Below are 17,415 nucleotides of genomic sequence, written 5' to 3'. Positions count from 1 at the left end.
TTAACGGTTCTCAATGGCTGACGATTGGATCGTTGTTGAACGTAACATATTTACGATGAGACAATACAATTCAGAAGGGAAAATTAAAATTAAATTAATACAACACTGGGTTGTTTACAAAAGGAAAATATTTTACGTATTTCCTACCCACGCTACCGACATCAAAGATGTATCCCATACTTGGAAAACCACATGTTTTCTATGGCCCTGAAAAAACGGGACACGAGCAAGTTCAGTAAGGGCAACTGACCCCGACTATCTTTATCAATTAAGCTTACGCCTCAATTAACTACTTCCATTTAACAGGAATAGGAGTCAACAGCCTCAGCCAGAATAAAATCAACTTTTACAAATGCGACACTCACAGAACACGACCTTCAGACGTTTGAGAAACCCTGATTAAGATTGAGATTCCAAAACTTTCCCTCACATTCGCAATCATGTCGCCGAGTTGGCGACGTCGATAGACATAAAACTCCCCCTGATTTCAGAATAGAGATTTTGTTACACTTTCGTTAAATAGCGTTCTTGACCTTTGATGTGGGATAAGGTTGTAGTCCGCGATCCTATTTCGGAATCGAGGGTCGGATAGTTTCAGAAACTATTATATCTTTTTGAGTGGTAGCATGGGAACAGTAAAAATTTGGTCACTAAAAAAACTAATGGGGGTTATTATAAATTAGTTTATTTTATTGAACAACTTAGTTGGACATAGCTTTAACTAATTAATGTTATCATAAAGGTATTTCGGATAACCTAGTTCGAAGTGGGTAAAATAATAAGCTACTTACATGACTACATACCTACATTTCAGTCCCAATTACCTGCTTATTCTGATAAAAGTTATAATAACTTGTTTTGTCAGATCTAGGTTCTTAGATAATAATTATTATTATGTACAGAGTACAGACTACAGCCTATCAAGATAGACATTGACATTTTATGTTGTTGTAATATTATGCTATTTTGTAACAAAAATGTAGAGTTTAAATGGTGTTGATTGTAGGCTTTTTCCTATAAGCCATCATTTCGCTCTCACAATGCTTAGAATTTAATATTATTTTATTTACCTGAACATGCTGATATGACTACGTGCATTTTTCTTAGATACGGGAGCTCCGCCACGAGAATCTTACCGCCTTCGTTGGCGTTTGCGTCGAAAGTGGCGCTGCCTGCATCGTCTCAGCGTACTGCTCCCGCGGTTCCCTTGCCCGCGTCCTGGCCGACAGAGACTTGCACCTTGATGACATGTTCGTGGCTAGTCTGGTGGCGGACTTACTCCGAGGCTTGACGTATCTGCACGACTCCGCACTGATTTCCCATGGGAACCTGACCTCGAGCAACTGCTTGGTCGACAGCCGGTGGGTGCTACAGATCTGCGATTATGGACTTCATAACTTGAAGAGTAAGTTTCCTTTTAGCTTAGGCTCGATTCGACCAAACTTTTATCCGAGAATAACTCTTGGTATAACGGGAACATTGTCAGTTTCAGTATGGGAATTATGTCAAAATGTCGAATAACTGACGATTTATTCTGATATTAATATTACTCTTGTTTGGTCGAATCCACCCTCAGTGCCCTTAGTACCTAATATTGCATTATGTAAATTTTTTATCAATTTGTTTAGGATGAGTTTGATTTAGGATTTGAAGGAGCTTTTTGTATGTATTTCGTCCTAAAATCCTATCATAGAATACGTGTCTTTTGACGAAAGCAAATTGCTTTATCATACTCAATTTATGTCAGAGGCAAATAAACCTATCACACCGCAGGAAATGATCGCGTTTGGAATATAAAACTTCAATTTATTGGGACAAACATACATTGGGTTGATGAGCGGAATGACCAACGGGAAAGTTATTTTTGTGTCATCTTTATAACGCTAAAAATAAGGTGTTGCGAAGGAAACAAATTGGGAAGGGTTTCATATTCGGGTAGAAAGCGTGATATATTTTGGTCAGGACGATACAATTCAATCAACATCCTACCCTCATTGAATTGCACGTTTGCGTGTTACCAGTAAAACATTAGGGAGGAGGAAATAAATGAATAAATAAAAATGTATGCTGCAAACAAGATACATACTTTCAGTGCACGTAATTTGGATTACGCATCGCGATGAAAAGGGCATAATAATGGCCATGCCCAAATCCGACCGGTTTTATCGCAAACGGACCTATTCTCGCGAACGATATTGCAGCCTGGGCACGTAAAGATTAGCACGACATTGTCATAAAAATATTTTTAGTGCGAAATGGTCGAATGGTTAGATTTTGATAGAGCTGGGCCTATCAACCCATTACCCCTGGGTATAATTGAGATGAGATCTCGGTACACTGTTTCGCGACAGTGAGTCGGGTTTTTGAGGTTGTGTGTGATTTCAGACATATTATTATGTTATTCATTCAATAAAAATGTTGTTTATTATTTCAAAATGAAAAATATTATTTCTTCTTTAATAAAGAGCTTCCTCAACTCCGATATGGTTTCATTAAACAAACAACTTGGATAAGAGAAAGGCATATATGCCAACATTATTGAGATTCAAACCTTTTGCTCGCATTAAGCCATTTCGTCAGATATATTTATGGACAATAAAGCATCTGGGGGCTATTTCTTCTTATAGTAATGTCCCATAAAGCCCACGCTTTTACTGTAGGCCTCGGAGTGTTAATGATAACGATCCAGCTGCGTTTGTTTGGCAATAAACGAATAGTGGTTATCTAATACGTCCAAAAAATAGTGGTCCATTATGATGACCGAAAGTTTGTTTCATAATGCGACTACAAAAAATTGAGTCAATTTAGATGATAGAAACCGCCGTAAGAAACAACTTACTGCGGTTGTAAACGAGTTTAAAATTTTATATCAGACTAGCGGCCGCCCGCGACTTCGTACGCGTGGATCCCGTTTTACCCCCTTCATCTATCTTACGCGGTTTAGATTTTTTCATACAATTTTTTTCCCGCTAACTCCCGTTCCGGTGGGAATTTTGCAATATCCTGTTGTAACTAAGCTTTATGTTTACTAAGGTACCTGCATGCCAAATTTCAAGCGTCTATATTACGCGGTTTAGATTTTTTCATACAAATGTTTTTTCCCGGTAACTCCCGTTCCCGTGGGAATTTTGCAATATCCTGTTGTAACTAAGCTTTCAGTTTACTAAGGTACCTGCATGCCAAATTTCAAGCGTCCAACTTAAGCGGTTTAGATTTTTCATACAAAAGGATTTTCCCGCTAATTCCCGTTCCTGTGGGAATTCTTAAGTATCCTATAACCTGCCCAGGAGTATGAAGAATAATTGTACCAAGTTTCGTTAAAATCCGTTGAGCAGTTTTTGTTTCTATAAGGAACATACAGACAGACAGACAGACAGACAGACAGACAAAAATTTTACTGATTGCATTTTTGGCATCAGTATCGATCACTAATCACCCCCTGATAGTTATTTTGAAAATATATTTCATGTACAGAATTGACCTCTCTACAGATTTATTATAAGTATAGATTACAAGTTTGATGAAGCTATCTATAACTCTCCAGCCAAAAATTAAGGGTAAATTGAGGGAAAAAAATGCTGCATCAAAATATTTTTAAATTGCAAAAGCATCCAATCAATTTGAATTCCAATAGTTATTTATGGACGAAATATATCAAAAGGGCGATGATTAATGACACTGCAAATAAAAGATAGGTGTTTCCAATTATTAAAAAATATTATTTGTTGTTTTAAACAATTTGTAAGTATTGCATATTGTAATGTACGTTTGCGGTTTGAATCGTATTAGGTAACGTATTTAGGTCGCATCACAACATGTCAGTTCGGTTTCACATTAAACCAAGGTCGAATCAGATAATAATATGATTATTGGGACATTGTGAATTAAGTAGGTGAATGAACTGTTTGAACTTTGAACTATCACACTAATACAATTATTACTCCAAATTAAGCAAAGCTTCTACTACTACTTGTTAAGGGATAAATACGATAGTACCTTAATATTATATTACATAATGTGATAACGCCAATCATGAGTTCGGATAATATCCCTAATCCCTATGTTAATGAACACTTTTGTTTAAATAGAGATTTTGTAATATAATATTAGCAATGACAAAGATTTACAAATTACAAAAGACAATGCCGGAAATTGGCGTCTTTTTTTTTCGCGCGGCCATCGACCAAACCATGTTTTTTGGTTACAAAATAGTGTGATAAACCAAACTTACTATGACATGTATACCTCTAAACTCAGTCTGAACTGAGTTACGAGCATTAGAAGTTTGATGATTTACATACTAGATTTGCTTTTTGCGCGCAAGTTTTGTAAGAAATTGCAACAAAATAGTGACGTCTTTTTTTATTGCGCTGATTCTGCTCCACACTGATGGCTGGAGCCTATAATGGATGATATTGTTTGTTTACACATACAATGTCACTACTTTGTTGCAATTTCTTACAAAACTTGCGTGCGGAAAGCAAATCTAGTATGTAAAATCATCAAACTTCTAATGCTCGTAACTCAGTTCAAACTGAGTTTAGAGGTAGGTATACATGTCATAGTAAGTTTGGTTTATCACACTATTTTGTAATAAAAAAATAAGGTTTGGTCGATGGCCGCGCGAAAAAAAACGACGCCACCTTCCATACAAAATTTGGCATTGCCATTTCCGTAGGCGGTTGTGCCGACGCGGAAGACGCTCTGCGCATGGAGAGACGTATGCTGTGGAGGGCACCGGAATTCCTGAGGGACCCGAACCCACCTCCCAGAGGTTCCCAGAAGGGGGATGTGTACTCCTTTGGAATTATACTGTACGAGATTTTGGGAAGGAATGGACCTTGGGGCGACACAAGCCTTACGAATGCTGGTAATTTATTTTTTATTACTTACTAAGTTAGAAACTTTTGAAAACATACTAACGGTTTTCCCTTGAGGCTAGTAGAGTCTAAGTAAAGTTTGCAATTTTAAAATAACATTAAAAGTGAAGCAAGGACAAAGTTTTACTCTTAACTTTTCTTTTGATTAACTTATTCCGCTCCGCAGTCTATGAAACTTTCACTTCATTTACTTTTTGGCCTACATTAAAAAAAAACTTATACAATAGCTGAATAAAAAATGACTAACAACTTCCAGGAATACATAAAACAATATTAGCAATTTCTTATAAGGAACCGTAAGAGAATAGTTTAGTTACGGAATGTGTTACGAGGTACCTAATTTGATTAAAAATTCTTTGTTCCTTTAGTAATGAATATTTTTTTAGCAAACACAATATCGTAACCTACCTACGAAAATTCACGTTAACTTCACAGTTTTTATACTGTTTTAGAAATAATAGGCAGAGTCCGCCAGCCGATCGGTGGAATACTGTTTCGGCCTCCACTGGGCGGTTTGGCAGCACGACCTTCGGTTCTAGCTGTTCTGAATGCCTGCTGGAGCGAGCGACCTGATAGACGACCGGACTTGCGTTTGGTGAGGCTGAGGCTAAAGGACATGCATGCTGGCATGTAAGTCAACTCAACATTTATGTATGAGACACTACAGAAGACTATAGGTCCCTCTCACCCAAGCACTTGATTCACTTTATGGATAGGATTTTTGCAGTCCTATAAGATATCTACACTTATAAAGAGGACAGATTTGATTGTATTGAATATAATTCGAAACTACTGGACCGATTTAAAAAAATAAACAGTACTTATTAGAATATATTATTTTTGATGTGCATAGGCGGTACAAAGGTCGCCGGATCAGCTAGTCTTTCAGATATGAACTTTATATTAGTTTTGAACACGTGCCAAGAAATTCCAAGGGACCAAAACATGCCAAAACTCACTGTTTATAGTAACACTTACAGATAGATAACAATTAGATTACCCAATTCACATGGCGTAACTACCCATACCCACCCAAGAACAATATCGGCAAATAATTAATGTGGGGCAAACAGATATTCAAATACAATTAATCATCTGCGATTTACTTTTATGAAGTTGGAATTAGTGTTATGAACAGCTTTTGGGTAACCATTCATGAAATTGTACGAATGAATTGCTTGAATCAGTAGGTAGATAATATAGTCATTTAAAAAAAACTTCCCTTGACGCTACTTTACGGAACATCAGCGTAAATTAACTTCCTTTTAATGCTTTCCTTTAGACGAACTGTTTACTTAAGTAATTCTCTTAATCAGAAACAAGCTTTGCCTTGCAGAAATGTTGGTTTCTCATAAATAATAAATACGTTAGCGCAACTCTTGAAAACTCAATTTAGTCTTGAGACAATAGTACTTTAGCTAAACCTGTTCTTTGATGTGGTAACTCATTTTGAAATTAAAAGAAGCGAAACGAAAATATATGATGTATATGCTTTGTCTATACAGGAAGACAAACATATTCGACAATATGCTGTCCATGATGGAAAAGTACGCGTCCAACTTAGAAGCACTACTCGCTGCCAGGACTAAGCAACTATTGGAAGAAAAACGGAGGACAGACGACCTTCTCAACAGGATGTTGCCAAGGTAAATCAAAGTCAAAATTCCATTTTTTGCATGGACTATTAAAAATAGTGCTCACAAATCGTCAAATCTATATTAATATTATAAAGAGGTAAAGTTTGTGTGTTTGTATTTTAATGTTACCGCATACCGAAGCACAAGACTAATCTTGGAGTACACTATCCCATAGCCAGAATATGTAACCTGTACAACGAAACGAAAAACATAATACCAGATATTGACATTTTCAACGATTCCTCTACCAAATTCAAAACCAAATTAAACAATCATTTTCAGCCTTTCAGTACACACTCGTGATAGGAAAACTTTATTGCTTGACTCGTTGGTTGTGAAATTCTTAGTGTTTTGTATACACAAATAATATATTTAATAAGCTGCAATGTTTTGGAAATTGTTGTGTATACCTGTAATTGGCAAACATATTTAAACTAAAACCCTAATATGTGTTGTATACTGTGAATGTCTTAAATGCTGTTGGTGTACCTTTATCAATAAATAAATAAATAAATGTTAAATTGTAAGGGGTAATCTCGGGATCTACTGCTGAACCGATTTTAAAAATTCTTTCACCAATAGAAAGCCACATTATTGCTGAGTGTCATATCTTATATAAAAAACAGAAAAATTCCACGCGGGCGAAGCCGCGGGCGAAAAGGTAGTATTAAAACAAAGATATAAAAATAAAAGGCTAATAAAAAAAACCTTTGAAGTTTGGCTCTTATGGAGCCTTAAGAAGAACCCAAGCGATCCAAACTGTTATTTAAACATAGTTACCATTTCCAGGAAGGAACCGAAAATAACATGCGGTCCGGCACAAAGGACCATAACTGTGTACCTTAAACGTGAATATAAAATGAAAACGCTACTCCTGGTTTATAACGTGAAAGTGGAATTAATGTTGCTGTGTTATGTTCTAAAGACAATTACTGTATCATATTATTTTCTTACCAAAATAATGTGTACAAGACCTAAAGATTATAAAAGTTTAGCTTTCGTTATACCAGGGGACAATAATCGATCATCTTTTCTGTGACAGCTAATTTTACGTAGGATAATAAAGCCAGTTTGTATTTTTTGTGAGTGCCATTTGAGTTTGATAAATGAAAATATATTTGGCTCAGGCAGCTGTGAAGAGCAAGGACAGAGTTAAGAGTGTTCCTTTGAAATTTCTTAAATTCAAAAGAAACGATCCGGCTCGAAGGACCACGTTTAATCAACTAAGCAATTAAGAGCCGAATGATTTCCAATTTTGTTTTTACTTGACATCGACCTACGTTTAATGTTTTTTTACGCCTTTGATGTTCTGAAATAGACTTTGATTGTTTTCTTTTCACTATTTATTAAACCAACTAGAAATATATTATAATGAAAATCAAGAATCTAATCTACAACTACTCTTAGTTTCAATGAGTTTGAGCTGTAATATAGAATAGAATAGAATAGAATAGAAAACTTTTTATTTGCAAGAAAGGTATAGGTACAAGGTATTATAATATCATTCAGAAGTTCAGGTAGTAAGCATTTAATACAGCATCTGCTTATTATATGAAGCACTTAACCTTGGTCATGGCGAACATTTGAGGGGTTTAAAAGGGATTAGAGTAGAAATTAAGGTGATTAAACATGAAGTAAATGGTGCTACGTACCTTAATAAACGTTTTAGTTTCAACACTTAATCTTATCTAGGTATGTAGGGTAGGTATACAGGCTTTTCAGATGTCTATGTGAATGAATGTGTTTTTAGTAAACATTAATATACGTCACGCAAAGAGTAATGATAGAGGCAGATTAGCAGACATAATTATGTCTGCTTCTGAGAAAGTAATTACAATATGTGGTGTGTGAAAAAGTAACATAGTATAGAAAGACGTTGACAACTATCTAGAACAGGGTTTCCCAAACTATGGGTCCCAGTGGTGGGTCGCGAGCGAACATTGAATGGGCCCTACCTGTAGAACGACACACCACCCTACCGATCTAACCGCTGGGCAGCGGGCGAAATTTCCTATAGGTGGATCCCGAGTTTGGGAACTTGTATTAGATAAGTCTTAGCCCAGACAACTTTGGGAACCACTGATCTAGAAGTTTTGACGAGAAAACTTTACGAATGATAATCTTGGAGTAAATGATATACGTATATTATTGTAATTATTATTTCTTTACAGGACAGTGGCTGAATCTTGGAAGCGTGGGGAGCATGTCCAGGCGGAGAGCTTTGAGTGTGTGACAATTTACTTTAGTGATATCGTCGGCTTTACTGGCCTAGCTGCCACCAACTCACCTATGCAAGTGAGTATAGCACTTAAGAATTATTCGATTTCGGTTAAAATATCTTTTAAGTCCGTTACATTTGAGGTATTCATTCAACTTTATTAACAATAAACAGATTTTTTTTAAAACTAAGGCAAACTTAACTCTACACAAAATAAAAATATAAACTTATTTTACTCAAAAATAAGTGTGTCCGTGAGGCAAAGAGGCGAGAATGCTGGCTGCATTTCCTCGCTGAATGGCAATACTAAGCCTTTGTGCAAGGAAAGAGCCAGCATTTAGATTTTCCGAAATTTTAATTGTACTGTAGTCATGGTCCCAATTGAAAATTTTAAACAACAGACGTTATCTTCAGGATGTAAAGGTTGCGGTTGATGGCTGGTATATAACTAATATTATGTTATTACGCCAGTTTAATCTCGGGGGAGTATTCAACGAGGATTTTATTAAAAGATCTATCTGTCTCTATCTCTAACGACGTCATTACATATTAAGTAATAGAGAAAGTTATATTCAAATATATCAGTAGCTAATTTTAAGGTAGACTAGAATTTGGTCGTCTGAAAACTTGACCTCTAACAAGAATGTCACACCGTTGTCCTACATTAACCGTCCCTGCTAGATAAACATCTACAATGCTGTTTAAATGTTTTCTCAATTCGCTATTGCGAAGACGTTGGAAACTAATATACGACGAAATAGAACTCTTCCATTAGGCAATAAGAAAATTAAAATCGTAATTATTTACTTTCTTCGACGAATTATATTTTGGGACACGAGTATCGGCTAGACGAAACAATTACGAGTAGGTATGGTCCAAAAAGGGAACGTTAGAATTCTCTGAATTTCGAATCACAATACAAAGGATAGGATCGAAGATAATATCTTGGCAACCTACCAAATACCAACCAATCTAACCAGAACAATGGCGAATAAGATACTAAGGCAACCGATAGTTAGGATGTGAGAATTTTAGGGTAACCGTTCATTTGGAGTAGATATCCATCCATTGTTCGACTAATAGGTACTGATCTGATTCACTGGTTTAAGAAAATAGCAAATACCTAAATAACTAGTTTATGCTCCTAAAACTACTGAGAGAAACTCCAACCAAACTTCACCTATTAGTACCTAACGTTTGATCCTTCAACTTACGACAGGCTACCGGAAGTTTCCACAACATTGTACGTTTCTAAAAATGTACAAAATAAGTTCTAACTTATAACTTGTAATAGCAACTGAAGACAAATTATTGTCAAGGATAAAACGCGACCTTTTAAGGTCGTCAGTCATCCACTAAGAGTTTTGTAAACCCATCCCAAGTTTAAATGGAACATCGTAAATTCGATAATATTATTAAAGACTTAAGAATTGGTATTTGCGTTTCAACGGTCACATTTCAGTTACAGACACCTAGACATCTAGAATTGGAAGACAAGGCAAAACTTTGAATTAAAATAACAGTTGACTTAATGAATTTGAGAATAAAGTTTTTGAAAGAAATATTATGAAGTTGTTCTACGAAAGTAGCGAAGTTGTTTCTAACCCATTTTGTTATTTTCAATGTTGAAACTGTTATTTTACATACATTATAACTTTGCAGGTAGTTGAGATTTTAAACGAGCTCTACACGTGCTGCGACGCAATTATATCGAACTACAATGTTTATAAGGTACGTTGTTTAAAATGTATTCAGTTTCACGAAAAATATCTTGATAAAAATACGTTGGATATTGCTATTCTCACTGTATCTATGTCATGGATATAAGATCACTAAACAATAAAAATAAACATTTTGGGAAATCCTAAATAAAACAGATTACCCAGAAAAGGTATTGTTTGGGAGCAAATATGTAGCCAAAAACAGCTTGAAATATTTGATCAAGATTAAACAATCTTTTTTTTCTGTGCCCTTTCCCATATCAATTTTGTGGTCGACCCACCCCGTTTTAAGGCCCCAAGACAGTTCGTCTTGTGTTGTTTGGTCTTTGATCCAAAAGCCTTGACACTGTTGTCCACCATGTGGCCAGTCAGTGGGCGTTCTACGCCCTTTATCTTTTCGTGTATAGATCGTTTCATCCACAAAGACGCGCCCCACCAATTTTTGGTCGAGGGAAGCTCGGGGTGCGGGGAGTTTGATCCGAGCAATCCGAGCGTCATTATTGTAGTGTGGTGCGTGGCAGTCATGGGTATTTTAGCGTGTACCGATAACACTCAAACATTAGCGAAAGAATGGTGGGGCGCGTCTTCTTGGATGAAACGATCTATAGCTAGGACTTCATCAGATGTAACAAACGTTTTCATATCGCAGGTGGAGACGATAGGTGATGCTTACATGGTCGTGGGTGGTTTGCCCAAGAGGTGCTCCCGACACGCTGCAGAAGTGGCATCTCTAGCGTTGCACATACTCGATGCAGTGCCCAAGATACGAATGAGGCACACGCCTGCTGCCAGGCTGCATATCAGGATAGGTAAGTGTCCAAACTATGTTAATTCTAGAAAATTATGGATTGTGGATAGATTTACTCCGCTGCCGCGTTGTTTAGACGACGTGAGAATACTAAGCAGTACCATTGTAGGCACAGACTAGAACTTTTTGGTCTCATGACAACTATTAAAAAAAGGGAACGATTCTACAATTAGTGATTTTTCCATCTTTAAGATAACTAAAATGCTGCGCCTTTTTGGTCCCTTATTTTGTCGCGGAAGAAATGCTTTGCGCACCGTCACCACTGTCGGGGGACAGGGTTGCTCCGTCCTGAAAAAGACAGAGTATACCCACTAAAATCTCCGCGGCGCGTTCCGTCATCGCCCGAGTGGGGGGTAGAGTCGCAACATCGCCGCGAGTTACCGAGTATCCGGCCGTAGCCTTAGACTTCCGCGACAGCGCTTTTTTCGTCCTGCGTTTTGGTTTCCAAGAAAAAAAGGACGTCAAAGTTAAATAAAACCTCAATTTCCGATAGAAAATATTGACCAAAGTTAATTTTGAAACGATTTACTTCAGGAATACACAGTGGAAAATGCGCTGCCGGCGTGGTGGGAATCAAAATGCCGCGATACTGCTTATTCGGCGACACCGTCAATACTGCAGCCCGAATGGAGTCCAGCGGTGAACCGCAGAAGATACACATAAGCCACGACACGTATAAGCTGTTGAAACATCATGGCGGCTACCACTTCAAGGAGAGGGGGGTTATGAACATCAAGGTAGATAGACAAGTTTCAGTTTCAAATGGAAATATTGCAAAAGTAGGTTTCTCGAAGATTGATAACCCACTGCCTATTGCCCACCCCAGAATGATCCTGTGCCCACCCCACAAAATCTCAGAAATAGTAAATCTACAATACTATAAGACCCTAATCGTACCTCCCTGAAAAATAACTCTAGATAAGCCAATGCTAAACAATCGTAGGTTGCTTGATAAATGACTTAAAACCTTTCTTTTTTCAACAGGGAAAAGGAGAGCTGAAAACTTGGTGGCTAACTGGTGAAGATCACGTCCGCAGAACATACAGCTTTTACAGACACCGTATGTATCAAACCGTTGTTATTGTAGTATCAATTCACCATTAGTTCTGATTATTATTGATATGTACATATTATGGTTTTTCAGAGCCTGAATTGGATGGCATCGAGGGAAGCAACGAAGAGTGGTGGAGTCCTCACAGGTCGATTATGAACATCCGCGATCGAGCTCGTCTCTCTTGTGGAGGCTCTCTAGGCCCAGGATCAGCTCTGTCCTCCCCTGGACCCCCAGCCTGCGCTTGCTTCGTCCCCCAACGAGACCATCATTCTGCCCCAGCCGTGACCTTCTGCGAGGACTGACGTTAACCATTAGGAGGTCACACGCTCAACTACTTATGGGCAAAGAACGAGAGCAACGATTCTTGGAAACCCATTCTTAATGGATATACGGACGATATTGTCTTGCCAAATATATATTGTAAAATAGACGAACAAAGCGTATATTTGCAAGACGTTTTTAGTTCGTATAAGATGGTTTACGAGTGTGACTTTAGGGAAAACGATAGGGAAGACGCCTTTATAAGGGCCAGAAAGCTAGCAGCGTTTCAGAGGCTGTATTGTGTAGATTATGATTTTTGGTTGTAAACCAATTTTAGCTAGTATTTTGCGACTTGCTTTTTGTGAAATTCAACAAAACAGCATCAATTCTTGCGAAAGACTGTCCAGTATTATTTTTATTGAAAGTTACATATTTTAATACTTTTCAATTTAAAGGAACAATGCGATTCCGTCCAAAAAGGGTCACTCTGATCGAATGCGACCAAATCGTGACGACTTTTCGTCAACTTTTAATCCGTTATAGTTTTGTTGAACGGCTTCTATGTGTAAAATACAACGACATGGACAGTCAGTATTATAAATTAAATCAAATATATAATTGTAAAGCACACGTGAGGTTAAGAAGAAAGTAAGTAGGTAGTTATACGGATTTGTTGGTCACTCTCAGGGTAATGGATTGTAACTCGAAGATTGTATTGAAAATAAAGGAAAAACGGAAAATACCAACTCTAAAATATATCTATTTAAGTATAAACTTGAATTTTAATAGAATATTATATTCAAATTGAATATTATGATATTCGATCTGCGCAGGATTTGCAAACTTGGATCTAGGTTTATTCGAAAATTTAGATTAAGATAAATGTTCATGAGTTAAATATACTCGTAAATGTATAGGGTAAGATAAAAAACGATGGTACCTATAGTAAGAAATAATACTTTTTCGATGTATTTTTCTAGAATACTACTAACTATAATATACCTACCTACCTACTGATTAGACCCTTTCCATATTAAAATAAATACCTAAGTAGTTCAGCCAATCCCTGCCATAGAATTTACCTACCTGTATGTCATTTTGAAAGCTTTTAATCGATCGACTATTGAAGAGATATAAAGAATTGCTGTGCTCAAATTAGATCAATTACATTATTTATCTTGTCTTAAGTTACACACTTACGTGATATTTAAATAATAGTTTTTTAAATCTGTTTTTTTTTGCCGGGTCTCTCCGCGCTCGTCTGGTATTAGGGACTAGGGAACTAAGGACATAAAATTTTCTCTCCCTTGTCAAATACCCACCCTTGTAATCGAATTTGGAGATTTTGAAATAATCATAAACATATCCTATACTAATTACACCAAGGAATAGTGTCGCTTTCAATGAAAAATTCTGTGAATACAAAGTACTTAGTATAATATAATCATCTTTTTGATCTGCTGTGACGTAAATTATGGTATTGATACTCGATACTGCCTGCCTATGTTCTTAAATCTAATCGTACCTACTTACCTACAGTAGCTACAGACTATTACTTAGTAAAGTAAAGTACCTACGAACTAGGTCTTTCCTGCATAATATTGTGTGGTGTAATACTTGTCTAAGAACCCTATCATTAATCAATCAATTTTAGTTCAATTCACAATCACTTAATAAATTATAACCGTTTTCATTCAATTTGACAGTTGGGATAGATTGGTTACAATCAGAGAAAACTTTTGAGTATTCTCAGTACTATTAACTCATTTCAAAATGATCTTAGGTATACTTATACACCAGTAATATTTAATTAATAAATGACTTGTTTAAATTTATTTCTATGCTTTGAGAAGTATCTTAAATTTTATACCTAATAATTAAGTAAGTACTTAGATAATTTGTTTTAATAATAACTTTGTTATAATAATCTCAGACTGTATTTTATACTGTAAGCTGCAAGTGCTGCAACATGTCAAGATTAAAGATACTTTAAGTAATTTAATACTTATTATTATGAAGTTAATAAGCATTTATTGCCTACTCTGTTTTGGAGACTATAGTTTGTAGTGCATAAATGTGTTTATACATGCTGTATAAGGAAAGGTTAAGTTATTATCAATGTATTTTAACTCACCTACCTAATGAAATATTGTATCTTAACAATTATAAATAGATGTGAAAAATATATTTAAATGACTGTTGGCTGTTGATGATGAATAAATAAATTTTTATAATAAAATTTCATTGCACTTTCTTTTACCCCTCCAAGATAGATAAGAGAGATGGCAGACAGGGTTTACATAGAATTCAGTGGTTCTTAACCGGTGGTCCGCGGGCCACTGGTGGTCCCTGGAGGAATTTCAAGTGGTCCGCGAAGACGTCGTAATAAACAAGTGACGTGACGTGAAGAGTCGAGTAAACAATGCAAACGGCGCACAGTGGGCGAGAAATCGACCACCCCTTTTACAGGATAATGAAAAAAAAAAAAAGTGGTCCTGACAAGATAGAAATTTGGTATAATGGTCCCTCGTGACTTAAAGGTTTAAGAACCACTCAGATAGATAGAGATAAATAAATAACAGTATTTTATTATCAGGTATCTATTACATTCCAAATACATAGATATAAGGAACAACAATAATATCTAATGACTAGTTATATAGATGGATAACATCTTAATTACTTACAAAATTTTAATATCTTATTAACAATCAAATTTAATAGCACAAACTTATTTACAGGTCTATCTACTGTAAAACTAGTTACAATAATCTACAGGACTACATATTAAAGTGTATGGACAACAGCATATTAAGACATAATCACTGTTATTTTTTTATTTATTTTCACATTTTCATTTATTTGTTACACCTTAATTAGTTGAGATAGATGACATTTTCAAGCAAAAAAATTTAGTCTCATATGCTGCTGACTATATCTACATCTATCTACTTTTTTTTAAACCGAATCCTTAGTTCCATTTCCAAGTAAGCTTTCATTGAGGGATCATCCACCATTTTAAGTACCTTTTCTTGTATTTCCGGCCCTGCATTCTGCATCTTGTTGGCTAGTGCTTCAGCCCACACTATGAACACACAGTTGGAGCAGCCAGAGCGACAGCAAGCCGTAGGAGGGTCATCTATTGAGGCCTGAAAGTAAAAAAAAAAAACGTAACTTCGGTCTAAGGAGGTTTGTATTATTGTGACTTTTTGGATTATTTGAGTAACTTCTTAGCTGCCGATAAGAAACAACGATGTTTAGATACAGTTTGGTAACAAAACGATTTGTTTTCAAAGCAAAACATTAGTGTAAGAAATGAAATTTCTAAAAACTCACATCTTTGGCTATCCTCTCGAGTTCCTTTTCTTTTTCCTCTTCTGTAGCACTTGTTTGAGTAGTACATGTTCTTTTGGAGTGTGTAAGAACTGTTAATTCTTTTGGTTTTACCCTGAAAAGAGTAAATAAACATATAATTTCGAAGTAGTAGTAAGTTTATTGGACAACAATTTTCATAAGAAACGAAAAAATACTTACAAAGTTATCTTGGCAGATTGTAATAAAGCTTTGGATTTCAACATTTATGCATATTTATAAAATAATTCTTTGAAATGATTAAATAATTCGATTAGAACGTAAAAACCAAAATATTTTCCTACTTTTTTGAGGTTATAATTTTTAACTTTTTTTTTGTATTTTGACACTTGTTTGTGCTGAGAGTTGAAACTAATTTGCCAGCCTTCGAGTAAAAATCATGCTAGGAGACAGCATCGAATACTTTTCCAATCTAAGAAAAAAGAATACTCTTCAGTCTTTCAATAACATTCCATAACTCCATATAACTTATGTGGCCAGCAGACCCATAGAGCAAAGTAATATGCAGACCCTTGATAAATTAATCAAAACTTTGCTATCTTTGTGCGTTTACACCTGCGGTTTACACAGTTGCAAGAAAACGACATTTTAGTAAACTTCCATACACTGAAAATATTTAGCTTTAATTTTTGGCAAAAGAAGTAGGTACTTCTCCATAAAAACTAAGCTTTATGCAATGCAATGGTATAGGTGTACCAGAATCTCATGGCAAATAGGGAAAATAAACTTTGTTGAGAGCAATACTGGGGAAAATGGAATAAACGATCTTGATACTGTTTAATTTTTTACTTTTATGACTTTAATATTAATGAACATGAAGTACGAATATACATTTTAGGTAGGTATGTAGGTACGTCAAAATCAAAATCAAAAATATTTTTATTGAGCCATCCATTATTCTTACTAACTAATCAACAAAAACATAACTTATCAGTAAGTGTAGGTACATTGTTTGTTTACACAATATAGTTTTACATAAATTATATTAATAGTAAAAAGTACTACTGAATAAGCAATAATGAGGGTGGCAAAATGTATCAGATTCCGTCCCCTACCCGCCGCTAAGTAAAAACTGTGTTGCGACTGGTAGTGTTCGTCATCGTCCAACCGGGCAACGTTTGGCCGGTACACATCTTCCAACGTTGCGGTACAATGCTTCCAATGTGTATGAAGAATGTTGTTATACATCGGGAAAATGTCTTGAAAAATAAATAAATCGTATTATTACTTTAAGTAACTAATATTATTATACTTTTAATTTATTACTTCATTCAGAACTAGAAAACGATTCTAAGAACTCCACTTGCAATTTCTTGTTCTTCAATAGATGATCAAGATAAAGAGATAAAACCTTTTTCAATTTTCTTTACATGGTCATAACATTTTGACCATTCCCCTGCACCAATTTGTGAGATATACCTGAAAACCCCAATAAAGCAGCTATTAAGAATAATATAAAAAAAA

The 17,415-nt window shown here is 35.8% G+C and overlaps 2 protein-coding genes across 2 annotated transcripts in view; one reads left to right on the top strand and one right to left on the bottom strand.

Annotated features, from left to right (window-relative positions):
• The window catches only part of LOC135074795 (guanylate cyclase 32E), a 61,444-nt gene extending 47,718 nt beyond the window's left edge, over positions 1-13,726 (top strand). Inside the window, exons 11-20 of the mRNA XM_063969176.1 lie at positions 1,108-1,405; positions 4,679-4,870; positions 5,333-5,510; positions 6,386-6,526; positions 8,689-8,812; positions 10,398-10,466; positions 11,106-11,265; positions 11,799-12,001; positions 12,249-12,324; positions 12,409-13,726. Of these exons, the coding sequence (XP_063825246.1) occupies positions 1,108-1,405; positions 4,679-4,870; positions 5,333-5,510; positions 6,386-6,526; positions 8,689-8,812; positions 10,398-10,466; positions 11,106-11,265; positions 11,799-12,001; positions 12,249-12,324; positions 12,409-12,620 (1,653 nt within the window). The 3' untranslated portion in view covers positions 12,621-13,726. The remainder of the gene's footprint in view (positions 1-1,107; positions 1,406-4,678; positions 4,871-5,332; positions 5,511-6,385; positions 6,527-8,688; positions 8,813-10,397; positions 10,467-11,105; positions 11,266-11,798; positions 12,002-12,248; positions 12,325-12,408) is intronic.
• Positions 13,727-14,783: 1,057 nt separating this feature from the next.
• Positions 14,784-16,237, bottom strand: LOC135074900 (oxidoreductase-like domain-containing protein 1). The gene is made up of 3 exons (XM_063969273.1): positions 16,114-16,237; positions 15,916-16,027; positions 14,784-15,728 (listed from the first exon to the last, which is right to left on the bottom strand). Exons 1-3 carry the CDS (start codon positions 16,155-16,157, stop codon positions 15,528-15,530), a joined length of 357 nt encoding a protein of 118 aa, XP_063825343.1. The 5' UTR covers positions 16,158-16,237; the 3' UTR covers positions 14,784-15,527.
• Positions 16,238-17,415: the final 1,178 nt, after the last annotated feature.

Source organism: Ostrinia nubilalis, chromosome 9 (genome assembly GCF_963855985.1).
Source record: "Ostrinia nubilalis chromosome 9, ilOstNubi1.1, whole genome shotgun sequence".
Classification (NCBI taxonomy): Eukaryota; Metazoa; Arthropoda; class Insecta; order Lepidoptera; family Crambidae; genus Ostrinia; species Ostrinia nubilalis.
Note: the sequence above shows the minus strand (reverse complement) of the source record. Positions and strands in the feature narration are given on the sequence as shown.

Bases quoted from the DNA above. Each gene is read 5' to 3' on its own strand.
- LOC135074900 (XM_063969273.1), bottom strand. From the start codon at position 16,157: ATGTTGAAATCCAAAGCTTTATTACAATCTGCCAAGATAACTTT. The intron at 16,028-16,113 runs GTAAGTATTTTT...TACTCTTTTCAG, and splicing joins CAATCTGCCAAGATAACTTT to GGTAAAACCAAAAGAATTAA. The intron at 15,729-15,915 runs GTGAGTTTTTAG...TTTTACTTTCAG, and splicing joins TCGAGAGGATAGCCAAAGAT to GCCTCAATAGATGACCCTCC.